General features: G+C 40.2%; 1 protein-coding gene across 3 annotated transcripts in view; it reads left to right on the forward strand.

The window, feature by feature from the left end:
• The first annotated feature begins 7,802 nt into the window (after positions 1-7,802).
• BTBD3 (BTB domain containing 3) overlaps positions 7,803-14,756 on the forward strand; it is a 36,554-nt gene continuing 29,600 nt past the window's right edge. Inside the window, exon 1 of one of the 3 annotated variants that reach the window (XM_031004878.3) lies at positions 7,803-8,017. In XM_031004878.3, the coding sequence (XP_030860738.3) occupies positions 7,831-8,017 (187 nt within the window). In that variant the 5' untranslated portion in view covers positions 7,803-7,830. Of the gene's footprint in view, positions 8,018-8,065; positions 8,228-14,756 lie in introns of those variants that run through there. The other 2 variants (XM_055373518.2, XM_055373519.2) reach the window with 2 other exon arrangements.

Consider the following 14,756-nt stretch of genomic DNA (forward strand, 5'->3'; position numbering starts at 1 on the left):
TAATAATTTTTTACACTTGCTACATGTTGAAATAATAATATGTTGATATTTGGGTTAAATACATTATTAATTTCATCTGTTTTGTTTTACTTTTTTGTTTCATTTTTGTTTTCTTTTATTGTATGCAAATATTGTGTATAGTTCTATGATCATATATAGATAATTTTGTATCTTATTATTATTTTTTATTATTTTGCTCTAAGTTCTGGGATATAGGTGCAGAACGTGCAGGTTTGTAACATAGGTATACATGTGCCATGGTGGTTTGCTGCACCCATCAACCCGTTATCCATCTACATTAGGTATTTCTCCTAATGCTATCCCTCCCCTAGCTCCCCGCCCCGACAGGCTCCAGTGTGTGGTGTTCCCCTCCCTGTGTCCACATGTTCTTATTGTTCAACTCCCACTTATGAGTGAGAACATGCAGTGTTTGGTTTTCTGTTCCTGTGTTAGTTTGCTGAGAATGATGGTTTCCAGCTTCATCTATGTCCCTCAAAGGACATGAACCCATCTTTTTTTATGGCAGCATAGTATTCCACGTGGTGTATATGTGCCACATTTTCTTTATCCAGTCTATCATTGATGGGCATTTGGGTTGGTTTCAAGTCTTTGCTATTGTGAATAGTGCTGCAATAAACATACGTGTGCACGTGTCTTTATAGTAGAATGATTTATAATCCTTCGGGTGTATACCCAGTAATGGGATTGTGGCAGCAAATGGTATTTCTGGTTCTAGATCCTTGAGGAATTTCCACACTGTCTTCCATAATGGTTGAGCTAATTTACACTTCCACCAACAGTGTAAAAGCATTTCTATTTCTTCACATCCTCTCCAGCATCTGTTGTTTCCTGACTCGTTAATGATCGCCATTCTAACTGGTGTGAGATGGTATCTCAGTGTGGTTTTGATTTCCATTTCTTTAATGACCAGTGATGATGAGCTTTTTTTCATACGTTTGTTGGCTGCATAAATGTCTCCTTTTGAGAAGTGTCTGTTCATATCCTTTGCCCACTTTTTGATGGGGTTATTTGCCTTTTTCTTGTAAATTTGTTTAAGTTCTTTGTAGATTCTGGATATTAGCCCTTTGTCAGATGGATAGATTGCAAAAATTTTCTCCCATTCTGTAGGTTGCCTATTCACTCTGATGATAGTTTCTTTTGCTGTGCAGAAGTTCTTTAGTTTAATTAGATCCCATTTGTCAATTTTGGCTTTCGTTGCCATCGCTTTTGGTGTTTTTAGTCATGAAGTCCTTGCCCATGCCTATGTCCTGAATGGTATTGCCTTGGTTTTTTTCTAGGGTTTTTATGGGTTTAGGTCTTTAATCCATCTTGAAATAATTTTTGTAAAAGGTGTAAGGAAGGGGTCCAGTTTCAGTTTTCTGCATATGGTTAGCCAATTTTCCCAACAACATTTATTAAATAGGGAATCCTTTCCCCATTGCTTGTTTTTGTCAGGTTTGTCAAAGATCAGGTAGTTGTAGATGTGTGGCATTATTTCTGAGGCCTCTGTTCTGTTCCAGTGGCCTATATATCCGTTTGGGTACCAGTACCAGGCTGTTTTGGTTGCTGTAGCCTTGTAGTATAGTTTGAAGTCAGGTAGCGTAATGCCTCCAGTTTTGTTCTTTTTGCTTAGGATTGTCTTGGCTATGCGGGCTCTTTTTTGGTTCCATATAAAATTTAAAGTAGTTTTTTTCTAGTTCTGTGAAGAAGATTAGTGGTAACTTGATGGGGATAGCATTGAATCTATAAATTACTTTGGGCAGTATGGCCATTTTCACGATACTGATTCTTCATCCATGAGCATGGAATGTTTTTCCATTTGTTTGTGTCCTCTCTTACTCCCTTGAGCAATGGCCTGTAGTTCTCCTTGAAGAGGTCCTTCACATCCCTGGTGAGTTGTGTTCCTAGATATTTTATTCCTTTGTAGCAATTGTAAATGGAAGTGCACTCCTGATTTGGCTCTCTATTATTGGTGTATAGGAATGCTTATGATTTTTGCACATTGATTTTGTATCCTGAGACTTTGCTTTTTAAAATGCTACCAGTGGAAAATGTAAAATTACTTACGTAACTCACATTTGCGGCTCACATTTTTTTTTCCCATTAAACAGCAGTAATCCAGACTGCCCCACTAAACTAGAATATGATGTATGGAAATACTTATTTTAATATTCATGTGATTTTACAAAAACTGATTTAATGAAGTATGTGTTTACATTCTAGAAAACTGGATTTAATGTTCTATAGGAGGTTCATTTTCAAAGAAAAACTGTACAGCCAGGCTGGGTGGCTTATGCCTATAATCCCAGCACTTTCGGAGGGCAAGGCAGGTGGATCACGAGGTCAGGGGTTCGAGACCAGCCTGCCCAACATGGTGAAACCCTGTCTCTACTAAAAATACAAAAATTTCGCCTGGTGTGGTGGCAGGCCCCTGTAATCCCAGCTACTTGGGAGGCAGAGGCAGGAGAATTGCTTGACCCCAGGAGGTGGGAGACGGAGGTTGCAGTGAGCGGAGACCACACCACTGCACTCCAGCATGGGCAACAGAGTGAGACTGTCTCAAAAAAAAAAAAAAAAAAAAAGAAAAGAAAAGAAAAGAAAAACTGTAAGCCAACAGTGGGTTTCTTGTCCTGCTTTTGTTGTTGCTTATGCAAAATAATTTATATGCATTTAATTGTTATGATTACACTCAATTTAATACTTTAAATGTTGCACTTACGTAAAGTTAACATACAATTCAAGTTACAGATGTCATTAAAATTTGCAAAAGTCATCTTATTGAAAAGTTGTGTGTCAACCAATCATATTTTGTTGAAAAAAATCTTAAAGGAAAAAGGGAGATAGAACCTGTAAAAAAATAATCAATATTGTTCCTGCTAGCCATTTTATTAAATTTGGATTTTTTCATGATCAAATATTCTTCCACAGATGCTCCTCAACTTACAATGGAGTAACAGCCCAATAAACCCATCATAAGTTGAAAACATAATAAGTGGAAAATGCATTTAATATACCTAACCTACCAAACATAGTAGCTTAGCTTAGCCTATCTTAAACGTGTTCGTAACACTTACATTAGCTTCGGGTTGGGCAAAGTCATCCAACACAAATACTATTTTATAATAAAGTGTTTAATATATCACATAATTTGTCAAATGTAGCACACTGTAGAGTATCAGTTGTTACCCTTGTGATCAAGTAGCTCAGTGGGAGCTGTGGCTGACTTCTCAGCATAGTGAGAGAATATCGAACCAAATATTGCTAGCCTGGGAACAGATCAAAATAAAAAATTCAAATTACAGTTTCTACTGAACTCACACCATCATAAAGTCAAAAAATTGTAAATCTAATCATTAAAAGTTGGGGACCATTTGCAGTAAGAAACCCCTACATTACCATTCTCTTTATTGAGTGGACAACAGTCTACCTGTGATACTGATGTGGTTGAATTTTTTGGAATAGCATAAGTAAAAAGAAAGACCATGAAAGGGAGAATGCTGCATATGAATAATGTATAGCTAATTCTGTTTTTAGTCTAATTTTAAACCATTTAGAGCTAGCACATTGATTATATTTGCAAGGCACCATGCCAGGTTTATATACATATTTTTAAAACTCTGGCCCAGGATACATTTTAACTTATTTCCCATCTCCTAGTATCATCCTATTATTCATCAGATATGGAGACAAAAGTGGCTCCATCTTGGATGCTAATCTGCAGTGTTAATTTCTGATCAGCCCTAGTCCCGTGAATACCACCTGATTGCTACTTTATTTACTGTCCCTACTGTAAGAAACTGTGCTCCTGCTTTTAGAGCAAAGCAACCTTGATGTTATCATAAAAATTATAGGTTGTGACACACAACGCATTCTTTCTTGTTTTGGAGAGTTGCCTTTCATTGTCTTGCTGGAATATGTATACATTTTCCCTATAGTAGATAAGCCTTGGGTCTGGGGAGTAACAGGTGCAGAGATCTACTTGTCTTGTGGCCATCCAAGGCCATTCTTCTGTCTCTAAGTCCCAGAATAAATCCACCAACACCGAAAAACTAAATTTGTCTGCCTCCTCTTTGGCTTCTTGGCTCCTTGGCTCCTTTAGAATTTGGGGGTCACTTTGCTTATATGACTCTTTCATGGAACATCAGATGATAATTATCATCCACGGCTTGAGGCCATTTCTTTCAATTTCTAAAACATTGTATTTGTAGTACATACAAATACTTTAATTCCAGTTCCTTTAATTCCTAGCTTCCTTTAATTCCAGATACATTTATTTCCCAGTCATTGTGGCAAAACTTTAATATATTCACAAATTCTCATAATAAAATACCATCCTCATTATTTAAAATATACTGAAATGTGTATTTTCCCCAAATCATTTGTTTTTGTCACTCCTGGAGTTTGTTTGTACTTATGCATGGTGGAATATTTCATTCTTGGCCAAAAGGAAAAAGGAGTCACCTTGTGACAACGCTGGTCATGGGACAAACATGATCGTCATCTTTGTCCACCTAGTTAATGGTTTCCAACTCAATCATTCATCACCCTTTCATAAATCTAAACCCCACCTTTTGTTATTTTCATGTTAGTTTTTATGTATTTTGCTCATAAATCTTAAGTCAGAAAAATTACCTGTTATTTTTTGTTTTTCACTCTAAAGTTAAATCTGCCTTAAATGAAACAGCCGAGACAAATAATGAGGAAGAAAAGGAGAAACTGTTACATTCGAATGGATTGTGCTTCTCCTGCTTCACCCTCTCTTACTGTATTCCATGAAAGTGAACTCAGAAGCAAAAGAGTCAGGGGAATGACAATGTTGACTTGATATTTACCAACTTTGCTCAAAACATATTCATAAGATGCTCATGTATTTCATTGGCTTTCACCATAAGAAAACATGAAAAGCTGGGAACCACTGTGAAGACATGATTAGGAAAGTGAGCCCTCAGCATTAACTACCTGAGCAAGGTACAATTGGCCCAACCATTTATGTTCCCCTTAAGGCACTTGTCACATTCTGCCTCAAATTACAGTTATAGTTATGCATTTTTCTGTTCTATTTGATAAATTCTCTGAGGGCAGGATGCTGCCTAGTACATAACAAATAGTAGTATTTGTAGAATAAATGGAATATTTTAACCACTTTTTCATACTCCCCATAACAATAAGCTCACCCAGAAGCCTATTCAACAAACACATTGATTGAATGCTCTAGCATGCACCTACTCTGTGCTATTGGGAATTATTTCAAAAATAAGCTCTTTCCAGGTTTCTCCTTCCTAGTAGCAAGCAGAGTGAATTCGACTGGAACTTAAATTGGAGTAAACTGTTCAGATATGAATTCATATCTCTGCTTTGCATGTTTAGTGTTTGAGAGTACAGCTAGAGTCTATCTTTAGTTAATGGCTCCTAAGGAATTTATTTGCAAGTAATTGCAATATTTATCACATTTTTAGTGTGTCAGAGCTAGGGACACCAAAATTTTCTTTTACCTCTTAAATCTGTTTTTTACATATTTATTACCCAGTGAACTGAGAAAAGGCTTTCAAAGTGCTAATATCTATCCTATCTCTTTGTCTGGTTTTTCCCTTCAGTGTTCATTCACAAGTAATAGTAGTTATCATTTACTCAGACTCTGCTATAAACTGGGTGCTTTATGCACTTGTGTTTAATTTTTTACAGCCTCACAAATTAAAGATTATAATGCTTGTTTTTCAGATGAGAATTAATTTGCATAATCTTCATAACCTTTCAAGGTGTATTAGTCAGAATTCTCCAGAGAAACAGAGCCAACGGGATGCATATATATCTATATATCTATTTTAAATATATGTCAATTAAAAAAATTTCACCAAATTGAGTTTCAAATATCTGATTGGCTTTTATTAGCGATTCATGAACTGGGCAGCATCCAGTCTACAAAGTAGAAAGAAACTCTTATGAGCTAAACAGAGTGGGTGAGTTTTATGGGCAGAAAAAAGAAGAGAAAAGCAGAAATAAAGAACAAATAGAGGGTTGGTCATTTCAAGGTTACTTTTCTTCTACAGATGTAAGCAAAATCTTTGTTGGCCTAGTTGGATTTCACTGTTATCTCTCTTCTGATTTCTCACAAGGTCAAATCTTGCAAGTAAATAATGCAAGTTTTGGTTTGGTTATGTGACACTAGTATGAGTGACTCCATTTTGGACCTGCTGTCTGTTTGTTTGTTTGTTTGCTTTTTGCAGTTTAAGAGAGAGAAAAAAGAGAAAGAGAGAGAAAGGTATTGGCTTATATGCTTGTGGAGGCTTGGCAACTCCAAAATCTTCAGAGTAGGTAGGCGGGCTGCAGGTCCAGGGAAAAGGTGCAAGTCAATGGCTGTTTGCTGCCAGAATTCCTTCTTGCTTAGGGGAAGTCAGCATTTTTCTACTAAGGTCTTCAGCTGATTGGATGAAAATCACACACATTATTAAGAGTAATCAGCTTTCCTCAAAGTCTACTGATTTCATTGTCAATCTCATCTAAAAAATACCTTCACTGAAATATCTAATGTTTGTCCAAATATCTGGATACCATGACCTAGCCAAGTTGACACATAAAACTTACCATTATACAAGGTAGATATTATGATCCCATGTTACAGATGAACACAGTAATGTTCACAGATAGTAAGTAATTTGGACAATATAGTGTATTATGAGGTATTTGGACTTTATCAAAGGGACTTTTGTTGTCCAAAGCCCAGGTGTCTTTCACTATGTATGCTGTCTCTCAAATTAATGGTTTTTCAACTGAGCAGAAATACGTTCTCCCAGGGCCAAACTCATGCTAAAAGAAGCATCTACTTGTCCTAACAGTATTGTATAGGTCTAATTTATCCACCGATATATATTTTGCCAAGGATGATGATCTAATCTAATGAAGTAGGCGCCTGTCATGATAAACATCTCTCTACCCAAGAGGCAGTGACATAAGTAAGGGAGTCATTCTGTCCTTCAGTCTCTGGAAACTTTTTGATCCTTTCCATTCCTGATATCAACCCTTGAACTTAGGACCCTACTACTTCTTACCTAGAACATATATTACAGCATTTCATGTCTCTAGTTTTCACTTTATATTCCTAAATTCTGCATTTTATCAAGCCACCACCGGGCTCCCCTTCTCCCCTTCTTCCGTGCCTCTCAATTATCCACGGAATAAAGCTGAAGTCGTGCTAAGCATTAAAGATTATTTCCAGATGAGCTTCAACTACCTTTCCGGCCGCCGTTTTCATCTTTCACTAAGAACAGTACACTCAGATTAAACTTGTCCCCGACAGGATGCATGGATTCATATGCTGTTTGATTTTTTTTTTTTTTTGCCACTTATGCCTTCGTGTTCACCTTTCCTCTTTTTCGCTTCTCAACGAAGTTTTCACGATCAACCCAACCAGCAGCTACTCTCCTTCCCCAGATCACTGAAGAGTGTAGTCGTTAGGTATTACGAGACCTCTATTTATGCACCCTCCTTATCTGTTAGAGAGAGGGCTGGCATCAGTGCCTAAAAAGGAGCCCCAAAGCCAAATGCAATCGGCCCCCTATTACCGGAGGATGCCCTGTATCCCGCACATCCACTCTGCCAGTGCAAGTGTTCAATAAATGCTTAATACATTCATTGATGAATGACCCAGAGAGAAAAACTGCAGTTCGTGGGACAAGGACGAAGTGGCCTCTCAGAGATGCGGGAGTGCTGGCTCTCCTCTACCCTCCCCGCCTTCTCCAAGCCAGGGTTCCCGCCCACCCCTCACTCCTGCTTGAGGAACGGGCAGACATTGCGCATGCCCCGTATCCAAGGCCGCCTCCGGGAGCACCGCCCATGCCGCTCCGCTCCCTCCCGGTGCTCGGGCACGCGCGCTCGCTCCCGCAGAGCGTGCCCTGCGTGCGGGTGCCCGCCGAGCCCGCCGGGCGCTGGATCTCCGAGTGCCCCGGCCGGGGCCTGAGGAGCGGGCACAGGGCAAGGCGGCGGACGGCTGCGTCGCCCGAGGCGAGGAGGAGCGCTGGCGGTGAGTGAGGGCGCCGCGGGCGAGCGGGTCGGCGCCTCCGCGCGTGCGCAGCGCGGGACCGCCCGGGCAGGGGCGCGCGCCCGGCGGCCGGCCGGAGGGGCCGAGCGAAGCGAGGAGAGGCCGGGCCGGTGGCCGCAGGTCGGCCTCGGACCCACGGGACCAGAGGATCCCATATCCGTCCCCCGGGCTCGAGAGGCGCTGGCCGCGCGGGTTGGCTTTCCGGGGCGGGGGGGTCCCAGTGGGGCGCGTCGGGCCCGCGCGGAGGTCCTGGTGCCCGGGGCGGAGGGGCAGGGCCGCCTCAGCCGAAAGACCGCAGGGAGGGGCGCACGAGCCCGCCTGGCCGTGCGGACGCCCGCGGGGTGCGCGACCCCGGAGGTGGCAGAGGTCCAGGCAGGGGGCGCGGTCGGGAAGCCTCGGCGCCTAGCAGGTGGCGGGGGCCGCGCTCCTCCTGGGGAGGCGCGCGGTGGGAAGCGGAGCAAACTTCCCCTAAGTAACTTTCCTGAGGCGCTGCCGGCGGGGCGCGGCGAGCGGGGTCCGGGGGAGGAATCCGGGGACCGACGCTCCGGGTTTGCGCGGTCTCAGGCGCCGCGGGAACCCAGCGAGTGGCGGCGGGCGATGGCGGGGGCGGCTTCCTCCTGAGGCTGGACTAGTCCTCCGAGTTCTGAGTGGCATTTGTGGCCCGTTTGCTCTAAAAATAGACATAGAAGTTTGGTGTTCGGGAAGAAGGATGTTTGTTCTCTTGGGAAGAAAAGGCTTTTACCTCCTGGCCTTTTCAAAGAAAGTATTGTTCGGGCCTGCTGGGGATCCCTATTTATCAAGCAACCCATTGTCCTGTGTGTGCCTGGTGAAAGCGAGCTAATTCTATTATTAGTCCTCAAAAGACCAAGGGAGATCACGGTGCTTTTTATTTTTTAAATATTCCCCGCCACCTCGCCAAATCCTGTAATACAGTTTCCCCAAACTTGGCTGCACAGAGGAGTCGCTGGGGAGTTTTAAAACTTCAAGCCCAATCGCACACCAGACCAATTAACACAGTGTATTTTTTAAAGATCCCCAGGTGATCGCGCAGCCGAGTTTGGAAACACTGGTTTAATATAAGAAAGTCAAGACTTTAGTTTCACATAGTAGTAGCATTCAGTTTGTAATTGGCGAGATGAAACTCAAATTCATTTTCCTAGACAGGAACTCACAAAGAGGGGTTTGTTTCCCACCAGGGAGGGAGGGAAGCGTCTCTAATGGTTCAAACTTTGTGAACTATAATGTGACTCTAGCACTCAAAACAATTGTTCTAAGTGTTGTTTTGAATTTCTGTTGAGGTTACTAAGCCCGCTTTCACTGACTCCCTGCCCAGCCAAGGGCTTTCCCCTTCTTTTAACCCTACCTCAGTCCCCTACTCAACCCTCTGCCAGATCCCCTGTTTTAACTTTAACCTCAGGGAGGATCTTCCTCCCCCACAGGTTACTGGCTTTAAAGGGTTACTGCGGGTTCCCATAGCAACGAGTCCTCCAGGGGAAGTGGGCGGGTCCTCTTACCCTTGGGTTTCTGAACAGGACTCTTCCTTTTCGGAAGAATTTTTGAATCACCCTTTTTCATTTCTTGGCCTCAGCGCAGGTAAGGGTGAGCTTATGCAGTTCCAAGATGTTCTTTCTAAGATACTTACAGATTATTAACGCCGTTGTATGGGATGATAACTACTAGCAGTCATGTTCTTTCTTGATTTCTCATTCTTTCCCAATCCTTGCACTGATAACAAACTTCCAAAATGAAGTGGAAACAATGTTTTCTTTTTCTTTTTTAGCATGTTTTCTTGGAGGTGCACATGCCTAAGAATTGTATGCACTATTTCTCTAAAGCCCTAAGTTATATCTTATATTTAAAAATTTAAAAAGTGAAATATAACTCCACATCTGTGCGGAAAAACTTTTGATAATTTGTGGCAAAAATGCCATGATTAGCTTTTAAGTTGTTTTGTTCCTAGAAAGTACTCTGCCAACATTCTTTACAAAATGTTAAACTGCTTGTAATATTACACTTTAACAAAGGAAAGGCACAATTAGTCTACACATTCTCCTACTTCCCTGCCCAAACACATGCATCCGAAGATCAATTTGAAAAAATGTTCATTTTTTCTTTAATGCTCAAAACAGGTATGCTATAGACATCTAATTCCATTTTGCCTTGCAAGGAACTGTTAAAACTCTTCTGAACAAAATAGTACAGAAATAGGTCATTTAACATACTTGTTTTTAATTGTGTTTTTTAAAAAATATTTTAAACTTTGCTCTGTAAGTTATCAGACTTTAGTCAATTCCAAAATGCCTTTAGGATTCCAGTGATTTTTGAGTTTGTGTTGGGAGTTGAAATGGTTTTCTCTTACTAAAATCTATTTTATGTGCTGTTTAAATTTCTGTTAACTGAGCTATCAAGCAAATCCTGTAAGGTGAATTTTTCCCATTTACTGTGAGAAAGGAATACTGGTGGAAACCCCTATCATGTGATGGACCTTGTAGTTCCAGCAGTGATGCTGGGCTGCTAAAATAATAATCTCTCACCTAATCTTCCCTTCTTTCATCACACATTTAAAAATTACCTTTAAGCCTTTTCAGTTTAGTATCTCTTTCAGCATAGTTGTCCACTCTCAAATTCCTTGAAGGTTTGCATTAATGTACATTTATCGACATGTCCTTTGTTTATTCAAATTAAGCAAATACAGTTGAGAATTTGTTGTTGCTTTGTTTCTTTTAAAAAATTAAATAAAGAAATATTTCCTGTTGGGAGACATTTTGGGAATCACTGAAAAAAATTAAGAAAGTAAAAATCACCGTCATATCATCTAAAAAGAAACAACTGGTAATTAGATGATGTGCTTCCATTTTACCCTTTTTGTTTGTCTGCATAGACATACTTTTGAACAAAATTGGCTTTTAATTTTATCTGTAGTTTTAAATATTGCACTTTTATTTAATATGAAGTAAATATTAGAGACGTTTCCTTTTTCTGTAAACCCTTTGAAAATAAGATTTTTAGTGATGAATACACCCAAGTTTATTGAACTAGTTTTCTGTTGTTTTACGTATTATTTTTAGTTTTAGTGGCTTGAGAATACAGTATTAAACCCTTTGGTTGCCAATTCTAGCACGGCCACTTCCTAAGTGACCTTAATTACCTCTTTAATCGCATTTCCTTGGAATAAGGGTCATGGTGCCTGCACCATAGAGTTTTGGTGAGATGGAATGAACTAAGTAGAGGAAGGCCAGCAGGGTATACCAAATGACGTAGGCTCAGTACGTAAGAGTGGACACACAGGTGGAGCTGAGAAAAATGCCCTTGTCTGAAAGTTTAAGTATTTCGGATTTACTCAGGTTAGATTTATAGCAGTAGAAATCCTGGGGCAGAGGTGAACTCTTTTATGACTCTTGTGGCTTGTTGCCAAATTGCTTATGCCATAACATTCCCTTACAGAGTGTATGGTCTACCTGTAGTGTGTCAGCACTCCAGTGTTCATCATCTTTCCTGATTTTTCTATAAAAATATGATCTTTTAATTTATTTTTTTTGGTAGCTATTGAAATTGATCATCTGTTTTTTTTCTTTTGTTTTCTTTTTGGGAGCTCTCTCTTCTGGTACTTTGCCTACTTTACTTTTAAGTGGTGATTTAAAAAAATTAAATACCTGTTTTATCTAAAGAAGACTGCGCCTTTATCATGTTTTTAGTTTTTTTTTTTTTTCTTCTCCACAGGCCATTATTTCTTTCACTTTTTGGCGTTTTTCAACCAATAAAATATTTTTATTTCTTTATAAACAAGTCTCTACCTTGTCCTTTGTGATTTTTTCCTTGTATTTGTTCATGCTTGGAAAGCCCAGAAAGACCCTGCAAATGGCCCCAGTGAAAAACTCAGGAGAAGCAGTAAGCAGTCAGAAGTGGACGGGGAGGAAGACTAAGGCGTTGAGGAAGACCACTTATTTTACAATAAGGCTTTTAGACTTTAAAACTGTATGCATGTATTAAATTTAATAATCTTTATCTGAAAGGTGAGATAAATGAAACAACATTTTGGAAATATGTTAGATCTTTTTACATTTAATTCTATAATTGTACATGGATATGAAGCGCTCCTATACCGCTGCTGCCTCCTCTTCCTTTTCCCTAGTTAGCGAGTTCTACCACCATTTGTTAAATAGTTCCTCCTTTCTTCTTTGCTTTGTGGTCTTTATTGTTTTTTAAGATCTTGACTAACTTTGAGGTGTGCTTCAGTTTTAGGTCTTGCTTCTCTGTGTGTTGATCCTCTAGTCTTAATCAATGCCACATCTTTTTAATCATAGATTTAGAATACTTAGAAATACCTGGCAGAGCAAGTCACACTATCCTTTTAACATTACAATTCTATGCCCTTGTCCTTTCAGATAAAGATTATTGTATTTAATACATGCACAGTTTTTTTTTTTTTTTTTTTTTTTGAGACGGAGTCTTGCTTTGTCGCCCAGGCTGGAGTGCAGTGGCGCGATCTCGGCTCACTGCAAGCTCCACCTCCCGGGTTCACGCCATTCTCCTGCCTCAGCCTCCCTAGTAGCTGGGACTACAGGCGCCCACTGCCACGCCCGGCTAATTTTTTGTATTTTTAGTAGAGACGGGGTTTCACCGTGTTAGCCAGGATGGTCTCGATCTCCTGACCTCGTGATCCGCCCGCCTCGGCCTCCCAAAGTGCTGGGATTACAGGCGTGAGCCACCGCGCCCGGCCACATGCACAGTTTTAAAAGTCTAGGAGGCTTATTGTAAAATAGATGGTCTTTCATCTGCCTCTTCTTCCTCCCATCCCTTACTCTCCCTCCTCAGTGGCAGCTACTTTGGATTGTTTACTGTTTCTCCTGCGTTTTTCACTGGGGCCATTTGTAGGTTCTTCTTGGGCTGGTCAGAGAGTGGTCTTCCAGTAAAGTTTTGCACTGAGGAAAGAGTGTAGGTTCCAGTGTTCATGGAGGAATCTGGCTGGGGTTTCAGCATTCTCTGTGTAGAGTCATGTTGGAGAAGGTTCACCATACAGACTTACCTGTTTATCTACTCTTCCAAGAACAAATCTCTAGTCTTGCTGGGTTCTAGGATTGTCTGCCAATGGTCTACAGTGAGGAGGTGGGGAAGGCATCTCGGAATTTTAGAGCTTCTCATGCAGCTTTTACTGACCTTATTTTAACCTGTCACCCTTTTACCCTCAGTCTTTGAGCAGAGTGGAGTGAGTACTTCTCGGCTTTTCTCACTGTTGGTATAGCATTCCCTCTCTCAATCAAGTTGGCTGAGACAGTTGCCACTTGTCCATCTGTTTTCCACTTTCATGATTTGTAGTTTCCATTACAGTTCTTTAAGTCCTTGGGTCTCTATGTCTTCTAGAAAGATCTCTTACTGTCACTTAAGTGGGGTTTAGGGAAAGGGTGTAATTGGATATGTGTGTTAGATTTGCCGTCTTAATCTGGAAGGCTCGGAAGATGAATCCTTAGAACTAAAAAAATGCCGGATCATGTTGCATTTTGTTTCGTTGGCAAGGACTGCCATCTGTAATCAGTGTTTCTTTTAAGGGTCATGAAAGATTATTCATGACCTTTTATCTCTCAGCAGAGTTGTTTTCTTCATCTGAATCCTAATGTTAACTGTTAGAGTTCTTCTTAGGTATTTGTTTTTGTTACTTTGTGATGGGCTCTTCAAATTGGCTGTCGGTAGTCTAAGATGGTGGTTGATTTTGGTGTATTTATTTTATAGCTGGCACTTATGCGAAAAGCTTTGCAGTTTATTTTTGTATGTTCCCAAGTTATATGAGTGGCAGATAATGACACTTTTATCTACTTCTAAATAGTTATGACTTTTATTTTGGTTCTGTGGCGGTTTGCACTAGATTTAGCATTCTGTAACGTTATAACATCTTTCTGGAACATTATCGAATAGTAATGGTGATAATGTACACACTTTTATTCTTTATTTTAATAAGGAAAAGAATAGTAGAATATTGGCTTTTTGGTTTATCATAATTCTTCATCAGGACAAAGAAAATCTATCCTTTCATTTCCAAGTTGCCTAGAGGTAATTTTATGTTTTTAAGACATGGGAATTGAATATTAGCAAGTGATCATTAGCATCTGCAGTTTATCTACTGGTATTTCTGAAGAGTCTACTGATTTGAGTCCCAAATATTAAATTGGATCAAAATTTTCCTTATGGATGGTTCTTAAGAAAAACAAATTGAATGCATGGGAAGAATGTAGTATATAACATATTCAATGCATGAGCATATTGTCTTGGTTGGGGTGGTATAGGATATGTCACTAGGGATTTTTCACAAGCAAATATTCCAAGTTATAGCTGACACTCAAGTCACATCTTTACCTGTTGGCAGTATTTGATGTAATTTGTTATTCCTCCTTTTTTAATATTCTTCCTTCATTTGATTCTTGAGGACACCACACACTGTTGCCTTCCCTTCTATACCGCTGGCCTTCTGGTTTCTTTTCAGTTGTTTTTAAATTTGTGTTGGTTTTCTCTTCTCACCAGCCTATGAATTTAGAATGTGCCAAGGCTCAGTTCTCACCCGCCTGTTGTCACAAATAGTCACAGGGCTTTAATAAAATACTGTGTAGCTACTTAAGACTCCTAAATGTATATTTCCACCTCAGACATCTCAAACTACTTTTTTGACTTCTTAACGTGAATATGTGAAAGACGCTTCAGCCTAAATATGGCCAGAACAAAATTTCTGATC

Source organism: Gorilla gorilla, chromosome 21, assembly GCF_029281585.2.
Source record: "Gorilla gorilla gorilla isolate KB3781 chromosome 21, NHGRI_mGorGor1-v2.1_pri, whole genome shotgun sequence".
NCBI classification, from domain to species: Eukaryota; Metazoa; Chordata; class Mammalia; order Primates; family Hominidae; genus Gorilla; species Gorilla gorilla.